General features: G+C 54.0%; 1 protein-coding gene across 2 annotated transcripts in view; it reads right to left on the bottom strand.

The window, feature by feature from the left end:
• Window positions 1-18,300, bottom strand: part of CCKBR (cholecystokinin B receptor) — a 123,369-nt gene that overhangs the window by 75,296 nt on the left and 29,773 nt on the right. Inside the window, exon 1 of one of the 2 annotated variants that reach the window (XM_040426689.1) lies at window positions 4,379-4,552. The exons of the other annotated variant lie outside the window; for it this stretch is intronic. Coding sequence (XP_040282623.1) covers window positions 4,379-4,538 — 160 coding nt within the window. The 5' untranslated portion in view covers window positions 4,539-4,552. Of the gene's footprint in view, window positions 1-4,378; window positions 4,553-18,300 lie in introns of those variants that run through there. 2 annotated transcript variants of the gene reach the window in all.

The following is an 18,300-nucleotide window of genomic DNA, read 5'->3' as shown; positions in this document are numbered from 1 at the left end:
TGCACCCTTAGTCCTCTACCTACCTTCACACACCCTGCACCACTGGTCATCTACCTACCTCCACACACCCTGCACCCCCGGTCTTCTACCTACCTCCACACACCCTGCACCCACGGTCCTCTACCTACCTCCACACACCCTGCACACCCGATGCTCTACCTACCTCCTCACACCCTGCACCCCCGGTCCTCTACCTACCTCCACACACCCTGCACCCCCGGTCCTCTACCTACCTCCACACACCCTGCACCCCAGGTACTCTACCTACCTCCACACACAGTGCACCCCCGGTCCTCTACCTACCTCCTCACACCCTGCACCCCCGGTCCTCTACCTACCTCCACACACCCTGCACCCCCGGTCCTCTACCTACCTCCACACACCCTGCACCCCCGGTCCTCTACCTACCTCCACACACCCTGCACCCCCGGTCCTCTACCTACCTCCACACACCCTGCACCCCCGGTCTTCTACCTACCTCCACACACAGTGCACCCCCGGTCCTCTACCTACCTCCACACATTCTGCACCCCCGGTCCTCTACCTACCTCCACACACCCTGCACCCCCGGTCCTCTACCTACCTCCACACACCCTGCACCCCCGGTCCTCTACCTACCTCCCCACACCCTGCACCCCCGGTCCTCTACCTACCTCCACACATTCTGCACCCCCGGTCCTCTACCTACCTCCACACACCCTGCACCCCCGGTCCTCTACCTACCTCCACACACCCTGCACCACCGGTCTTCTACCTACCTCCACACACAGTGCACCCCCGGTCATCTACCTACCTCCTCACACCCTGCACCCCCGGTCCTCTACCTACCTCCTCACACCCTGCACCCCCGGTCCTCTACCTACCTCCACACACAGTGCACCCCCGGTCCTCTACCTACCTCCACACACAGTGCACCCCCGGTCCTCTACCTACCTCCACACACCCTGCACCCCCGGTCATCTACCTACCTCCTCACACCCTGCACCCCCGGTCCTCTACCTACCTCCACACACAGTGCACCCACGGTCCTCTACCTACCTCCACACACAGTTCACCCCCGGTCCTCTACCTACCTCCACACACAGTTCACCCCAGGTCCTCTGCCTACCTTCACACACCCTGCACCCCCGGTCATCTACCTACCTCCTCACACCCTGCACCCCCGGTCCTCTACCTACCTCCTCACACCCTGCACCCCCGGTCCTCTACCTACCTGCACACACAGTGCACCCCCGGTCCTCTACCTACCTCCACACACCCTGCACCCCCGGTCCTCTACCTACCTCCACACACAGTGCACCGCTGGTCATCTACCTACCTCCACACACCCTGGACCCCCGGTCATCTACCTACCTCCACACACAGTGCACCCCCGGTCCTCTACCTACCTCCACACACCCTGCACCCCCGGTCCTCTACCTACCTCCACACACAGTGCACCCCCGGTCCTCTACCTACCTCCACACACCCTGCACCCCCGGTCCTCTACCTACCTCCACACACAGTGCACCGCTGGTCATCTACCTACCTCCACACACCCTGGACCCCCGGTCATCTACCTACCTCCACACACAGTGCACCCCCGGTCCTCTACCTACCTCCACACACAGTACACCCCCGGTCTTCTACCTACCTCCACACACAGTGCACCCCCGGTCCTCTACCTACCTCCACACACCCTGCACCCCCGGTCCTCTACCTACCTCCACACACCCTGCACCCCTGGTCATCTACCTACCTCCACACACCCTGCACCCCCGGTCCTCTACCTACCTCCACACACAGTGCACCCTTAGTCCTCTACCTACCTTCACACACCCTGCACCACTGGTCATCTACCTACCTCCACACACCCTGCACCCCCGGTCTTCTACCTACCTCCACACACCCTGCACCCACGGTCCTCTACCTACCTCCACACACCCTGCACACCCGATGCTCTACCTACCTCCTCACACCCTGCACCCCCGGTCCTCTACCTACCTCCACACACCCTGCACCCCCGGTCCTCTACCTACCTCCACACACCCTGCACCCCAGGTACTCTACCTACCTCCACACACAGTGCACCCCCGGTCCTCTACCTACCTCCTCACACCCTGCACCCCCGGTCCTCTACCTACCTCCACACACCCTGCACCCCCGGTCCTCTACCTACCTCCACACACCCTGCACCCCCGGTCCTCTACCTACCTCCACACACCCTGCACCCCCGGTCCTCTACCTACCTCCACACACCCTGCACCCCCGGTCTTCTACCTACCTCCACACACAGTGCACCCCCGGTCCTCTACCTACCTCCACACATTCTGCACCCCCGGTCCTCTACCTACCTCCACACACCCTGCACCCCCGGTCCTCTACCTACCTCCACACACCCTGCACCCCCGGTCCTCTACCTACCTCCCCACACCCTGCACCCCCGGTCCTCTACCTACCTCCACACATTCTGCACCCCCGGTCCTCTACCTACCTCCACACACCCTGCACCCCCGGTCCTCTACCTACCTCCACACACCCTGCACCACCGGTCTTCTACCTACCTCCACACACAGTGCACCCCCGGTCCTCTACCTACCTCCACACACCCGGTCCTCTACCTACCTCCACACACCCTGCACCCCCGGTCCTCTACCTACCTCCACACATTCTGCACCCCCGGTCCTCTACCTACCTCCACACACCCTGCACCCCCGGTCCTCTACCTACCTCCACACACCCTGCACCCCCGGTACTCTACCTACCTCCACACACCCTGCACCCCGGTCCTCTACCTACCTCCTCACACCCTGCACCCCGGTCCTCTACCTACCTCCTCACACCCTGCACCCCCGGTCCTCTACCTACCTCCACACACCCTGCACCCCCGGTCCTCTACCTACCTCCACACACCCTGCACCCCCGGTCCTCTACCTACCTCCACACACCCTGCACCCCCGGTCCTCTACCTACCTCCACACACCCTGCACCCCCGGTCCTCTACCTACCTCCACACACCCTGCACCCCCGGTCCTCTACCTACCTCCACACACCCTGCACCCCCGGTCCTCTACCTACCTCCACACACCCTGCACCCCGGTCCTCTACCTACCTCCTCACACCCTGCACCCCCGGTCCTCTACCTACCTCCACACACCCTGCACCCCCGGTCCTCTACCTACCTCCACACACCCTGCACCCCGGTCCTCTACCTACCTCCACACACCCTGCACCCCGGTCCTCTACCTACCTCCACACACAGTGCACCCCCGGTCCTCTACCTACCTCCACACACCCTGCACCCCCGGTCCTCTACCTACCTCCTCACACCCTGCACCCCCGGTCCTCTACCTACCTCCACACACCCTGCACCCCGGTCCTCTACCTACCTCCTCACACCCTGCACCCCCGGTCCTCTACCTACCTCCACACACCCTGCACCCCCGGTCCTCTACCTACCTCCACACACCCTGCACCCCCGGTCCTCTACCTACCTCCACACACCCTGCACCCCCGGTCCTCTACCTACCTCCACACACCCTGCACCCCCGGTCCTCTACCTACCTCCACACACCCTGCACCCCCGGTCCTCTACCTACCTCCTCACACCCTGCACCCCCGGTCCTCTACCTACCTCCACACACCCTGCACCCCCGGTCCTCTACCTACCTCCACACACCCTGCACCCCGGTCCTCTACCTACCTCCACACACCCTGCACCCCCGGTCCTCTACCTACCTCCACACACCCTGCACCCCGGTCCTCTACCTACCTCCACACACCCTGCACCCCCGGTCCTCTACCTACCTCCACACACCCTGCACCCCCGGTCCTCTACCTACCTCCACACCCCCTGCACCCCGGTCCTCTACCTACCTCCACACACAGTGCACCCCCGGTCCTCTACCTACCTCCACACACCCTGCACCCCCGGTCCTCTACCTACCTCCTCACACCCTGCACCCCCGGTCCTCTACCTACCTCCTCACACCCTGCACCCCCGGTCCTCTACCTACCTCCACACACCCTGCACCCCCGGTCCTCTACCTACCTCCACACACCCTGCACCCCCGGTCCTCTACCTACCTCCACACACCCTGCACCCCCGGTCCTCTACCTACCTCCTCACACCCTGCACCCCCGGTCCTCTACCTACCTCCACACACCCTGCACCCCCGGTCCTCTACCTACCTCCACACACCCTGCACCCCCGGTCCTCTACCTACCTCCACACACCCTGCACCCCTGGTCCTCTACCTACCTCCACACACCCTGCACCCCCGGTCCTCTACCTACCTCCTCACACCCTGCACCCCCGGTCCTCTACCTACCTCCACACACCCTGCACCCTTGGTCCTCTACCTACCTCCTCACACCCTGCACCCCCGGTGCTCCTTACCTACTGGGCTCTGCGCTCTTCTGTTGCCCGGGTTGTCACAGGAGAGGTTGAGGGCAGCTGTCAGGTTCCAGGTGGCATTGCTGCTCAGGGTCAGGTTGTGCCAGCCCGGGTACCTGGTCAGCAGGCTGCGGCGGCACAGTAAGTCCTGCCAGGCACTCATGTTCCCGGGCAGACGCAGAGGGTCCATCTTCTCCAGCTTACAGGCTGTCAGTCAGTGCAGCTGTCATCGTGCCTGCTGGGAGTCGTGTGTCCTGCGCTGCCATGTGCAGACTGCCACACAGCGAGCCCGGCTCTGCCTCCAGCCCCCAGCGCGGGCTCATGAGGCGGCGGAGCGCCCTCTGGTGGCTGTGCGGCGGCACTGCACCCTCCTCGGAACACGGCTGACACTGCACCTCTGCATCCTAGTCACAGCCTGCAGAATCTGTCAGTGTAATGGTGTGCACGGCTGACACTGCACCTCTGTATCCTAGTCACAGCCTGCAGAATCTGTCAGTGTAATGGTGTGCACGGCTGACACTGCACCTCTGCATCCTAGTCACAGCCTGCAGAATCTGTCAGTGTAATGGTGTGCACGGCTGACACTGCACCTCTGCATCCTAGTCACAGACTGCAGAATCTGTCAGTGTAATGGTGTGCACGGCTGACACTGCTCCTCTGCATCCTAGTCACAGCCTGCAGAATCTGTCAGTGTAATGGTGTGCACGGCTGACACTGCACCTCTGCATCCTAGTCAGCCTGCAGAATATGTCGGTGTAATGGTGTGCACGGCTGACACTGCACCTCTGCATCCTAGTCACAGCCTGCAGAATCTGTCAGTGTAATGGTGTGCACGGCTGACACTGCGCCTCTGCATCCTAGTCACAGCCTGCATAATCTGTCAGTGTAATGGTGTGCACGGCTGACACTGCACCTCTGCATCCTAGTCACAGCCTGCAGAATCTGTCAGTGTAATGGTGTGCACGGCTGACACTGCTCCTCTGCATCCTAGTCACAGCCTGCAGAATCTGTCAGTGTAATGGTGTGCACGGCTGACACTGCGCCTCTGCATCCTAGTCACAGCCTGCAGAATCTGTCAGTGTAATGGTGTGCACGGCTGACACTGCGCCTCTGCATCCTAGTCACAGCCTGCAGAATCTGTCAGTGTAATGGTGTGCACGGCTGACACTGCGCCTCTGCATCCTAGTCACAGCCTGCAGAATCTGTCAGTGTAATGGTGTGCACGGCTGACACTGCTCCTCTGCATCCTAATCACAGCCTGCAGAATCTGTCAGTGTAATGGTGTGCACGGCTGACACTGCGCCTCTGCATCCTAGTCACAGCCTGCAGAATCTGTCAGTGTAATGGTGTGCACGGCTGACACTGCACCTCTGCATTCTAGTCACAGCCTGCAGAATCTGTCAGTGTAATGGTGTGCACGGCTGACACTGCGCCTCTGCATCCTAGTCACAGCCTGCAGAATCTGTCAGTGTAATGGTGTGCACGGCTGACACTGCACCTCTGCATCCTAGTCAAAGCCTGCAGAATCTGTCAGTGTAATGGTGTGCACGGCTGACACTGCACCTCTGCATTCTAGTCACAGCCTGCAGAATCTGTCAGTGTAATGGTGTGCACGGCTGACACTGCGCCTCTGCATCCTAGTCACAGCCTGCAGAATCTGTCAGTGTAATGGTGTGCACGGCTGACACTGCACCTCTGCATCCTAGTCAAAGCCTGCAGAATCTGTCAGTGTAATGGTGTGCACAGCTGACACTGCGCCTCTGCATCCTAGTCACAGCCTGCAGAATCTGTCAGTGTAATGGTGTGCACGGCTGACACTGCGCCTCTGCATCCTAGTCACAGCCTGCAGAATCTGTCAGTGTAATGGTGTGCACGGCTGACACTGCGCCTCTGCATCCTAGTCACAGCCTGCAGAATCTGTCAGTGTAATGGTGTGCACGGCTGACACTACTCCTCTGCATCCTAGTCACAGCCTGCAGAATCTGTCAGTGTAATGTGTGCACGGCTGACACTGCGCCTCTGCATCCTAGTCACAGCCTGCAGAATCTGTCAGTGTAATGGTGTGCACGGCTGACACTGTGCCTCTGCATCCTAGTCACAGCCTGCAGAATCTGTCAGTGTAATGGTGTGCACGGCTGACACTGCACCTCTGCATCCTTATCACAGCCTGCAGAATCTGTCAGTGTAATGGTGTGCACGGCTGACACTTCGCCTCTGTATCCTAGTCACAGCCTGCAGAATCTGTCAGTGTAATGGTGAGCACGGCTGACACTGCGCCTCTGTATCCTAGTCACAGCCTGCAGAATCTGTCAGTGTAATGGTGTGCACGGCTAACACTGCTCCTCTGCATCCTAATCACAGCCTGCAGAATCTGTCAGTGTAATGGTGTGCACGGCTGACACTGCGCCTCTGCATCCTAGTCAGCCTGCAGAATATGTCAGTGTAATGGTGTGCACGGCTGACACTGCACCTCTGCATCCTAGTCACAGCCTGCAGAATCTGTCAGTGTAATGGTGTGCACGGCTGACACTGCTCCTCTGCATCCTAGTCACAGCCTGCAGAATCTGTCAGTGTAATGGTGTGCACGGCTGACACTGCACCTCTGCATCCTAGTCACAGCCTGCAGAATCTGTCAGTGTAATGGTGTGCACGGCTGACACTGCGCCTCTGCATCCTAGTCACAGCCTGCAGAACCTGTCAGTGTAATGGTGTGCACGGCTGACACTGTGCCTCTGCATCCTAGTCACAGCCTACAGAATCTGTCAGTGTAATGGTGAGCACGGCTGACACTGCACCTCTGCATCCTAGTCACAGCCTGCAGAACCTGTCAGTGTAATGGTGTGCACGGCTGACACTGCACCGCTGCATCCTAGTCACAGCCTGCAGAATCTGTCAGTGTAATGGTGTGCACGGCTGACACTGCACCTCTGCATCCTAGTCACAGCCTGCAGAATCTGTCAGTGTAATGGTGTGCACGGCTGACACTGCACCTCTGCATCCTAGTCACAGCCTGCAGAATCTGTCAGTGTAATGGTGTGCACGGCTGACACTGCTCCTCTGCATCCTAGTCACAGCCTGCAGAATCTGTCAGTGTAATGGTGTGCACTGCTGACACTGCTCCTCTGCATCCTAGTCACAGCCTCCAGAATCTGTCAGTGTTATGGTGTGCACGGCTGACACTGCACATCTGCATCCTAGTCACAGCCTGCAGAACCTGTCAGTGTAATGGTGTGCACGGCTAACACTGCTCCTCTGCATCCTAGTCACAGCCTGCAGAACCTGTCAGTGTAATGGTGTGCACGGCTGACACTGCGCCTCTGCATCCTAGTCACAGCCTGCAGAATCTGTCAGTGTAATGGTGTGCACGGCTGACACTGCTCCTCTGCAACCTAGTCACAGCCTGCAGAATCTGTCGGTGTAATGGTGTGCACGGCTGACACTGCGCCTCTGCATCCTAGTCACAGCCTGCAGAATCTGTCGGTGTAATGGTGTGCACGGCTGACACTGCACCTCTGCATCCTAGTCACAGCCTGCAGAATCTGTCAGTGTAATGGTGAGCACGGCTGACACTGCACCTCTACATCCTAGTCACAGTCTGCAGAATCTGTCAGTGTAATGGTGTGCACGGCTGACACTGCACCTCTGCATCCTAGTCACAGCCTGCAGAATCTGTCAGTGTAATGGTGTGCACGGCTGACACTGCACCTCTGCATCCTAGTCACAGCCTGCAGAATCTGTCAGTGTAATGGTGTGCACGGCTGACACTGCACCTCTGCATCCTAGTCACAGCCTGCAGAATCTGTCAGTGTAATGGTGTGCACGGCTGACACTGAGCCTCTGCATCCTAGTCACAGCCTGCAGAATCTGTCAGTGTAATGGTGTGCACGGCTGACACTGCGCCTCTGCATCCTAGTCACAGCCTGCAGAATCTGTCAGTGTAATGGTGTGCACGGCTGACACTGCGCCTCTGCATCCTAGTCACAGCCTGCAGAATCTGTCAGTGTAATGGTGTGCACAGCTGACACTGCGCCTCTGCATCCTAGTCACAGCCTGCAGAATCTGTCAGTGTAATGGTGTGCACGGCTGACACTGCACCTCTGCATCCTTATCACAGCCTGCAGAATCTGTCAGTGTAATGGTGTGCACGGCTGACACTGCTCCTCTGCATCCTAGTCACAGCCTGCAGAACCTGTCAGTGTAATGGTGTGCACGGCTGACACTGTGCCTCTGCATCCTAGTCACAGTCTGCAGAATCTGTCAGTGTAATGGTGTGCACGGCTGACACTGCTCCTCTGCATCCTAGTCACAGCCTGCAGAATCTGTCAGTGTAATGGTGTGCACGGCTGACACTGCACCTCTGCATCCTAGTCACAGCCTGCAGAATCTGTCAGTGTAATGGTGTGCACGGCTGACACTGCGCCTCTGCATCCTAGTCACAGCCTGCAGAATCTGTCAGTGTAATGGTGTGCACGGCTGACACTGCGCCTCTGCATCCTAGTCACAGCCTGCAGAATCTGTCAGTGTAATGGTGTGCACAGCTGACACTGCGCCTCTGCATCCTAGTCACAGCCTGCAGAATCTGTCAGTGTAATGGTGTGCACGGCTGACACTGCACCTCTGCATCCTTATCACAGCCTGCAGAATCTGTCAGTGTAATGGTGTGCACGGCTGACACTGCTCCTCTGCATCCTAGTCACAGCCTGCAGAATCTGTCAGTGTAATGGTGTGCACGGCTGACACTGCTCCTCTGCATCCTAGTCACAGCCTGCAGAATCTGTCAGTATAATGGTGTGCACGGCTGACACTGCACCTCTGCATCCTAGTCACAGCCTGCAGAATCTGTCAGTGTAATGGTGTGCACGGCTGACACTGCGCCTCTGCATCCTAGTCACAGCCTGCAGAATCTGTCAGTGTAATGGTGTGCACAGCTGACACTGCGCCTCTGCATCCTAGTCACAGCCTGCAGAATCTGTCAGTGTAATGGTGTGCACGGCTGACACTGCACCTCTGCATCCTTATCACAGCCTGCAGAATCTGTCAGTGTAATGGTGTGCACGGCTGACACTGCTCCTCTGCATCCTAGTCACAGCCTGCAGAACCTGTCAGTGTAATGGTGTGCACGGCTGACACTGTGCCTCTGCATCCTAGTCACAGTCTGCAGAATCTGTCAGTGTAATGGTGTGCACGGCTGACACTGCTCCTCTGCATCCTAGTCACAGCCTGCAGAATCTGTCAGTGTAATGGTGTGCACGGCTGACACTGCACCTCTGCATCCTAGTCACAGCCTGCAGAATCTGTCAGTGTAATGGTGTGCACGGCTGACACTGCGCCTCTGCATCCTAGTCACAGCCTGCAGAATCTGTCAGTGTAATGGTGTGCACGGCTGACACTGCGCCTCTGCATCCTAGTCACAGCCTGCAGAATCTGTCAGTGTAATGGTGTGCACAGCTGACACTGCGCCTCTGCATCCTAGTCACAGCCTGCAGAATCTGTCAGTGTAATGGTGTGCACGGCTGACACTGCACCTCTGCATCCTTATCACAGCCTGCAGAATCTGTCAGTGTAATGGTGTGCACGGCTGACACTGCTCCTCTGCATCCTAGTCACAGCCTGCAGAATCTGTCAGTGTAATGGTGTGCACGGCTGACACTGCTCCTCTGCATCCTAGTCACAGCCTGCAGAATCTGTCAGTATAATGGTGTGCACGGCTGACACTGCACCTCTGCATCCTAGTCACAGCCTGCAGAATCTGTCAGTGTAATGGTGTGCACGGCTGACACTGCGCCTCTGCATCCTAGTCACACCCTGCAGAATCTGTCAGTGTAATGGTTTGCACGGCTGACACTGCGCCTCTGCATCCTAGTCACAGCCTGCAGAATCTGTCAGTGTAATGGTGTGCACGGCTGACACTGCACCTCTGCATCCTAGTCACAGCCTGCAGAATCTGTCAGTGTAATGGTGTGCACGGCTGACACTGCTCCTCTGCATCCTAGTCACAGCCTGCATAATCTGTCAGTGTAATGGTGTGCACGGCTGACACTGCTCCTCTGCATCCTAGTCACAGCCTGCAGAATCTGTCAGTGTAATGGTGTGCACGGCTGACACTGCGCCTCTGCATCCTAGTCACAGCCTGCAGAATCTGTCAGTGTAATGGTGTGCACGGCTGACACTGCACCGCTGCATTCTAGTCACAGCCTGCAGAATCTGTCAGTGTAATGGTGTGCACGGCTGACACTGCGCCTCTGCATCCTTATCACAGCCTGCAGAATCTGTCAGTGTAATGGTGTGCACGGCTGACACTGCTCCTCTGTATCCTAGTCACAGCCTGCAGAATCTGTCAGTGTAATGGTGTGCACGGCTGACACTGCGCCTCTGCATCCTAGTCACAGCCTGCAGAATCTGTCAGTGTAATGGTGTGCACGGCTGACACTGCGCCTCTGCATCCTAGTCACAGCCTGCAGAATCTGTCAGTGTAATGGTGTGCACGGCTGACACTGCACCGCTGCATCCTAGTCACAGCCTGCAGAATCTGTCAGTGTAATGGTGTGCACGGCTGACACTGCACCTCTGCATCCTAGTCACAGCCTGCAGAATCTGTCAGTGTAATGGTGTGCACGGCTGACAGTGCTCCTCTGCATCCTAGTCACAGCCTGCAGAATCTGTCAGTGTAATGGTGTGCACGTCTGACACTGCACCTCTGCATCCTAGTCACAGCCTGCAGAATCTGTCAGTGTAATGGTGTGCACGGCTGACACTGCACCTCTGCATCCTAGTCACAGTCTGCAGAATCTGTCAGTGTAATGGTGTGCACGGCTGACACTGCACCTCTACATCCTAGTCACAGTCTGCAGAATCTGTCCAGTCTTCAGATTCGTGGTCACTCATGTGTTGTACGTATAGTTGTGACGTTCTCCTGTTATCATATATTAACCCTCTGAGGCCCGTCAGTGCTGACGGAGATCCATTAGATCACCAATCCCAAGTCGTATCCATACGTTGAGCTCCTTGCAGATATGCCCGGCGGATACATTAACCTCTTCCTGTTGGTTTTCATCGTGCAGGACAAGTTTTTTTTTTTTTTTGCAAATGGCGCCATTTAAATGTTACATATAACGTATTGGAGAACTGAGCCGATTGGTGGGCGGCGAGGAGTATGAAAACACGTCTGCCAGAGCGGCTTCGCTGCTTCGTATATTTCATCTTTGGGGTTAAATAACGCAACGAAAAAGCCGATACCGGTTCTGTTTACTGTTTAGATGTTTCTGTCGTAACTGGGAGATTTTTACGTTTTAATATTGCATTCAGGGCTTTTTTTTGCGTTCAGTATACGGGTTGTTTTTTGCGTTCAGTATACGGGTTGTTTTTTGCGTTCAGTATACAGGGCGTTTTTTGCGTTCAGTATGCGGGCTGTTTTTTGCGTTCAGTATGCGTGCTGTTTTTTGCGTTCAGTATGCGTGCTGTTTTTTGCGTTCAGTATACGGGCCGTTTTTTGCGTTCAGTATACGGGCCGTTTTTTGCGCTCAGTATGCGGGCTGTTTTTTGCGTTCAGTATGCGGGCTGTTTTTTGCGTTCAGTATGCGTGCTGTTTTTTGCGTTCAGTATGCGTGTTTTTTTTTGCGTTCAGTATGCGTGCTGTTTTTTGCGTTCAGTATACGGGCCGTTTTTTGCGTTCAGTATACGGGCTGTTTTTTGCGTTCAGTATGCGGGCTGTTTTTTGCGTTCAGTATGCGGGCCGTTTTTTGCGTTCAGTATACAGGGCGTTTTTTGCGTTCAGTATACAGGGCGTTTTTTGCGTTCAGTATGCGTTATTTATACTGAACTATTCATTTCAATGGGTCATCAAAAAAACTGAAGTGTCTCTGTGTGCATTCCGTTTCCGTATTTCCGTTTTTCCATTGTGTTCAAAGATAGAACATGTCCTATTATTGCCTGCAAATCACGTTCCGTGGCTCCATTCTAATCAATGGGTCCGCAAAAGAAACGGAACACATACGGAATGTACTCTGTATGTCTTCCGTATCCATTCTGTTTTTGCGGAACCATCTATTGGAAATTTGATGCCCAGCCCAATCTTTTCTATGTAATTACTGTATATTGTATATGCCATATGGAAAAACGGAACGGAACCGGAAACACTACTGAAACAAAAAAAGGAAAAACAGATCTGTTAAAAAAACGTCCCGCAAAACACTGAAAAAGCCGTACGGTGGTGTGCATGAGGATAAAGTGCGCTGATCTGTGAGACTTGTCTGGTCTGCGGAGAGCGGGAAGGCTTCATGACTGTTCTTCTTCTGTTGTCATCTCCATTATCAGCGCTGTAAATCCCAGCTTTCCGAAGCGATTGTTTTAACAGGACAAACACAAATTACCACCTTTTTGCTGAGAAGTGTCAGAGAAGACGTCAGGTCCAGGCCTGCGATGTTCTGCGGAGAGCGTCTGGTTAGGAGACGTGCTGCAGACACCAGTGTCGGGGACCTTCCCCGCCGGTGACTTCTCGGCAGACGGCTCCCTGGAGGTTTTGTTTCACATCATCTGATCCAGAATTGATATCAGGAAGAACTTGCCTAACGAGTCGACACATTTTACAATTTCCATTAACGATGGCGCTGCCGCCTGCACAACGCTCCCCTGCATCCGCCTCCAGGTCCTGCGGAGACGAGAGACTCAGGTGCGAGAATCGTATTTTCACATTTTCGTGGCATTAGAGACATGAGGAGCTGAGATAACAGAACGGTAGATCCCGGAGAGTCACATTTACAGAAGCAGCACATTATCCTTGTAAATGTTTGATCGGGGGAGCGTGTTCGCAGCCACACGGTGGTCAGATAGAACCACCGCTGTCCACCAACTGGCGGACAGCACAAAATGTACACTGCTCAAAAAAATAAAGGGAACACAGAAATAACACATCCTAGATCTGAGATAATTAAATATTCTTCTGAAATACTTTGTTCTTTACATAGTTGAATGTGCTGACAACAAAATCACACAAAAATAAAAAAATGGAAATCAAATTTTTCAACCCATGAAGGTCTGGATTTGGAGTCACCCTCAAAATTAAAGTGGAAAAACACACTACAGGCTGATCCAACTTTGATGTAATGTCCTTAAAACAAGTCAAAATGAGGCTCAGTAGTGTGTGTGGCCTCCACGTGCCTGTATGACCTCCCTACAACGCCTGTGCATGCTCCTGATGAGGTGGCGGACGGTCTCCTGAGGGATCTCCTCCCAGACCTGGACTAAAGCATCTGCCAACTCCTGGACAGTCTGTGGTGCAACGTGACGTTGGTGGATAGAGCGAGACGTGATGTCCCAGATGTGCTCAATTGGATTCAGGTCTGGGGAACGGGCGGGCCAGTCCATAGCATCAATGCCTTCGTCTTGCAGGAACTGCTGACACACTCCAGCCACATGAGGTCTAGCATTGTCTTGCATTAGGAGGAACCCAGGGCCAACCGCACCAGCATATGGTCTCACAAGGGGTCTGAGGATCTCATCTCGGTACCTAATGGCAGTCAGGCTACCTCTGGCGAGCACATGGAGGGCTGTGCGGCCCGCCAAAGAAATGCCACCCCACACCATTACTGACCCAATGCCAAACCGGTCATGCTGAAGGATGTTGCAGGCAGCAGAACGTTCTCCACGGCGTCTCCAGACTGTCACGTCTGTCACATGTGCTCAGTTTGAACCTGCTTTCATCTGTGAAGAGCACAGGGCGCCAGTGGCGAATTTGCCAATCTTGGTGTTCTCTGGCAAATGCCAAACGTCCTGCACGGTGTTGGGCTGTAAGCACAACCCCCACCTGTGGACGTCGGGCCCTCATATCACCCTCATGGAGTCTGTTTCTGACCGTTTGCGCAGACACATGCACATTTGTGGCCTGCTGGAGGTCATTTTGCAGGGCTCTGGCAGTGCTCCTCCTGTTCCTCCGTGCACAAAGGTGGAGGTAGCGGTCCTGCTGCTGGGTTGTTGCCCTCCTACGGCCTCCTCCACGTCTCCTGATGTACTGGCCTGTCTCCTGGTAGCGCCTCCATGCTCTGGACACTACGCTGACAGACACAGCAAACCTTCTTGCCACAGCTCGCATTGATGTGCCATCCTGGATAAGCTGCACTACCTGAGCCACTTGTGTGGGTTGTAGACTCCGTCTCATGCTACCACTAGAGTGAAAGCACCGGCAGCATTCAAAAGTGACCAAAACATCAGCCAGGAAGCATAGGAACTGAGAAGTGGTCTGTGGTTACCACCTGCAGAACCACTCCTTTATTGGGGGTGTCTTGCTAATTGCCTATAATTTCCACCTGTTGTCTATCCCATTTGCACAGCAGCATGTGAAATTGATTGTCACTCAGTGTTGCTTCCTAAGTGGACAGTTTGATTTCACAGAAGTGTGATTGACTTGGAGTTACATCGTGTTGTTTAAGTGTTCCCTTTATTTTTTTGAGCAGTGTATTATCGCTGAGAACTGGAGGGGCATCATCTACAGTCGTGGCCAAAAGTTTTGAGAATGACACAAATATTAGTTTTCACATAGTTTGCTGCTAAACTGCTTTTAGATCTTTGTGTCAGTTGTTTCTGTGATGTAGTGAAATATAATTACACGCACTTCATACGTTTCAAAGGCTTTTATCGACAATTACATGACATTTATGCAAAGAGTCAGTATTTGCAGTGTTGGCCCTTCTTTTTCAGGACCTCTGCAATCCGACTGGGCATGCTCTCAATCAACTTCTGGGCCAATTCCTGACTGATAGCAACCCATTCTTTCATCATCACTTCTTGGAGTTTGTCAGAATTAGTGGGTTTTTGTTTGTCCACCCGCCTCTTGAGGATTGACCACAAGTTCTCAATGGGATTAAGATCTGGGGAGTTTCCAGGCCATGGACCCAAAATGTCAATGTTTTGGTCCCCGAGCCACTTAGTTATCACTTTTGCCTTATGGCACGGTGCTCCATCGTGCTGGAAAATGCATTGTTCTTCACCAAACTGTTGTTGGATTGTTGGAAGAAGTTGCTGTTGGAGGGTGTTTTGGTGCCATTCTTTATTCATGGCTGTGTTTTTGGGCAAAATTGTGAGTGAGCCCACTCCCTTGGATGAGAAGCAACCCCACACATGAATGGTCTCAGGATGCTTTACTGTTGGCATGACTGATGGTAGCGCTCACCTTTTCTTCTCCAGACAAGCCTTTTTCTAGATGCCCCAAACAATCGGAAAGAGGCTTCATCGGAGAATATGACTTTGCTCCAGTCCTCAGCAGTCCATTCACCAGACTTTCTGCATAAGATCAATCTGTCCCTGATGGTTTTTTTTGGAGAGAAGTGGCTTCTTTGCTGCCCTTCTTGACACCAGGCCATCTTCCAAAAGTCTTTGCCTCACTGTGCGTGCAGATGCGCTCACACCTGCCTGCTGCCATTCCTGAGCAAGCTCTGCACTGGTGGCACTCCGATCCCGCAGCTGAATCCTCTTTAGGAGACGATCCTGGCGCTTGCTGGACTTTCTTGGACGCCCTGAAGCCTTCTTAACAAGAATTGAACCTCTTTCCTTGAAGTTCTTGATGATCCTATAAATTGTTGATTGAGGTGCAATCTTAGTAGCCACAATATCCTTTCCTGTGAAGCCATTTTTATGCAGCGCAATGATGGCTGCACGCGTTTCTTTGCAGGTCACCATGGTTAACAATGGAAGAACAATGATCTCAAGCATCACCCGCCTTTTAACATGTCAAGTCTGCCATTTTAACCCAATCAGCCTGACATAATGATCTCCAGCCTTGTGCTCGTCAACATTCTCACCTGAGTTAACAAGACGATTACTGAAATGATCTCAGCAGGTCCTTTAATGACAGCAATGAAATGCAGTGGAAAGTTTTTTTGGGGATTAAGTTAATTTTCATGGCAAAGAAGGACTATGCAATTCATCTGATCACTCTTCATAACATTCTGGAGTATATGCAAATTGCTATTATAAAAACTTTAGCAGCAACTTTTCCAATTTCCAATATTTATGTAATTCTTAAAACTTTTGGCCACGACTGTACTCCATCCAGAAACGTGTGGCGGGGAGTCTCTAGCCTTCTGGTACTGACCTTCCAACGTGGACCTGTGACTACTGGCTGCCATGTTTGACCTCTTGTGGCCAGACCATACTGCTGGTCCTTCCTGCCAACATGGCCTGAGCCTATACGCGAACCCCAGCTCCTCCGACATGTCTGTTCCCCATGAAATAACAATACTTGAGCGTCTTTTCTTATAAACCTGCGCTGGGTTGTTCTTTTGTTATTCCTCCTGGAAATGCACACATTAAGAACACCCAACAAAATCACACTAGCTCCCAAAAAAGTACTAGCTGTGTATGATAAACTCAACTCACCACCCCAAAAATAGAATGCCCAGCATATAGTATAATAGATACATATTTTACTGATCAAATATCCAACATGCTTCAAGAGGAAGCGATTGCGAAACGCGCGTCGGGGTCCGGACTACATTGGTCAGTATTATTTTGGATGACTCTTGTATGTACTACGTTGCACTAAGCCCTTTAATTGTAATCCCTTGTCCCCTTTCCCTCCTGGTTTGGATGGTGTTGAAGGAAATGTAATATAGATATTTTCTCGTAGTTTGGCCGATGACACTTTATCTGTGGCCCTGCTTTTCTTAGACGTTAGATGCTGCGCGACGGCATAATCCGTATCCCTGGCCGGAACGCCGGTGCCCAGAGACGGTGCAGATCTGCCACATGTTACAAGCTGGCGTCGTACTGACATCTAGTGTCCATGACTGGGAGCACAACATTACTAGCGCATAGACTGTTAGTGCGCCTAGACTTTACTGTAAATGGCCTGAAAGAGGGTGTGGCTTAACAGAAAGGGGTGTGGCTGAATAATAAAGGGCCGCGGCGCAAGATGTGACGATTTGTAGCAAAACTGCACCACAATTCTGGAGTAACATTCTGTCTCGAGTAGTTGGTAATATTTGCCAACTGTCCCACATTTGCCGAGAAGGTCCCTGATTTACAGTCTCTGCAAACTTGTGCTGTCCCAGGGTGAAAATGAGTGTTCCCAGGGGCGGAGCTTATGTGGCCCCGATTTTGCCAACTGAAATGTGGGTAAGTATGGTTGGTATAGAGTCAGACACACGTGCCTACCCCTTGGGACTAATGTGGAGCAGATCTGGATGGCCTGGAAGTTGTCGCCATATGAAACGTATCTGCATTTACAGAGCCGGAGCTCCATCCCCGGCTCACAGGGTCGGAGGGCGGTTCTGGGGCCACCAGAAGAATTCATTCTCGAGGCCCAACCCCGATATCATCAATAAAGTCTAATTGGTTTTGAAACAAAGAAATAGACCCTCGTGGGGGTGAATAGCTCCAAAGCAGTGGCGTGCTACAGGCGGGGTGGGGACGGGGAGGTCCACATCGGGTGCCTGCTCTCAGGGGGGTGCCAAAACCCAGAAGCAATGAGCGTTTCCATCCAAACAGCTGGTAGCGCTCATTGCTGGAGCGCCAGGAGCTGCGGTCCTGTCACTCACTGACCGCCCAGCTCCCTGCGCTCCTTTCCTCCCCCGGCCTTCTGCTCCCCGCTCCACCATTCAGCCTGCAGACACAGATCGCGCTGCCGGCTTGTGTGGGAGGAGCCTGCAGCCCTGGAATCTGCTTAAGCTCCTCCCACACAGGGCTGCAGAGCGATCTGTGTCTGCAGGGGAGAGAGGACTGTGAGCTTCAGGAACCGGACAAGGTGAGTAGTTACTGTGTTTTTTTTACTTCTATGAAAGGGGGCACAAAGGGCATTTCTACTATGGAGATGGCACAGAGGACATTACTACTATAAAGGGGGCACAGAATGCATTACTACTGTGAAGGGGGCACAATGGGCATTACTGTGAAGGGGAACAGAAGGCATTACTACTACAAAGGGGCACAGAGGG

The sequence above is a fragment of the Bufo bufo genome, chromosome 3 (assembly GCF_905171765.1).
Source record: "Bufo bufo chromosome 3, aBufBuf1.1, whole genome shotgun sequence".
Classification (NCBI taxonomy): Eukaryota; Metazoa; Chordata; class Amphibia; order Anura; family Bufonidae; genus Bufo; species Bufo bufo.
The sequence above is the reverse complement of the archived record's forward strand: the minus strand, read 5'-3'. Positions and strand labels throughout refer to the sequence as shown.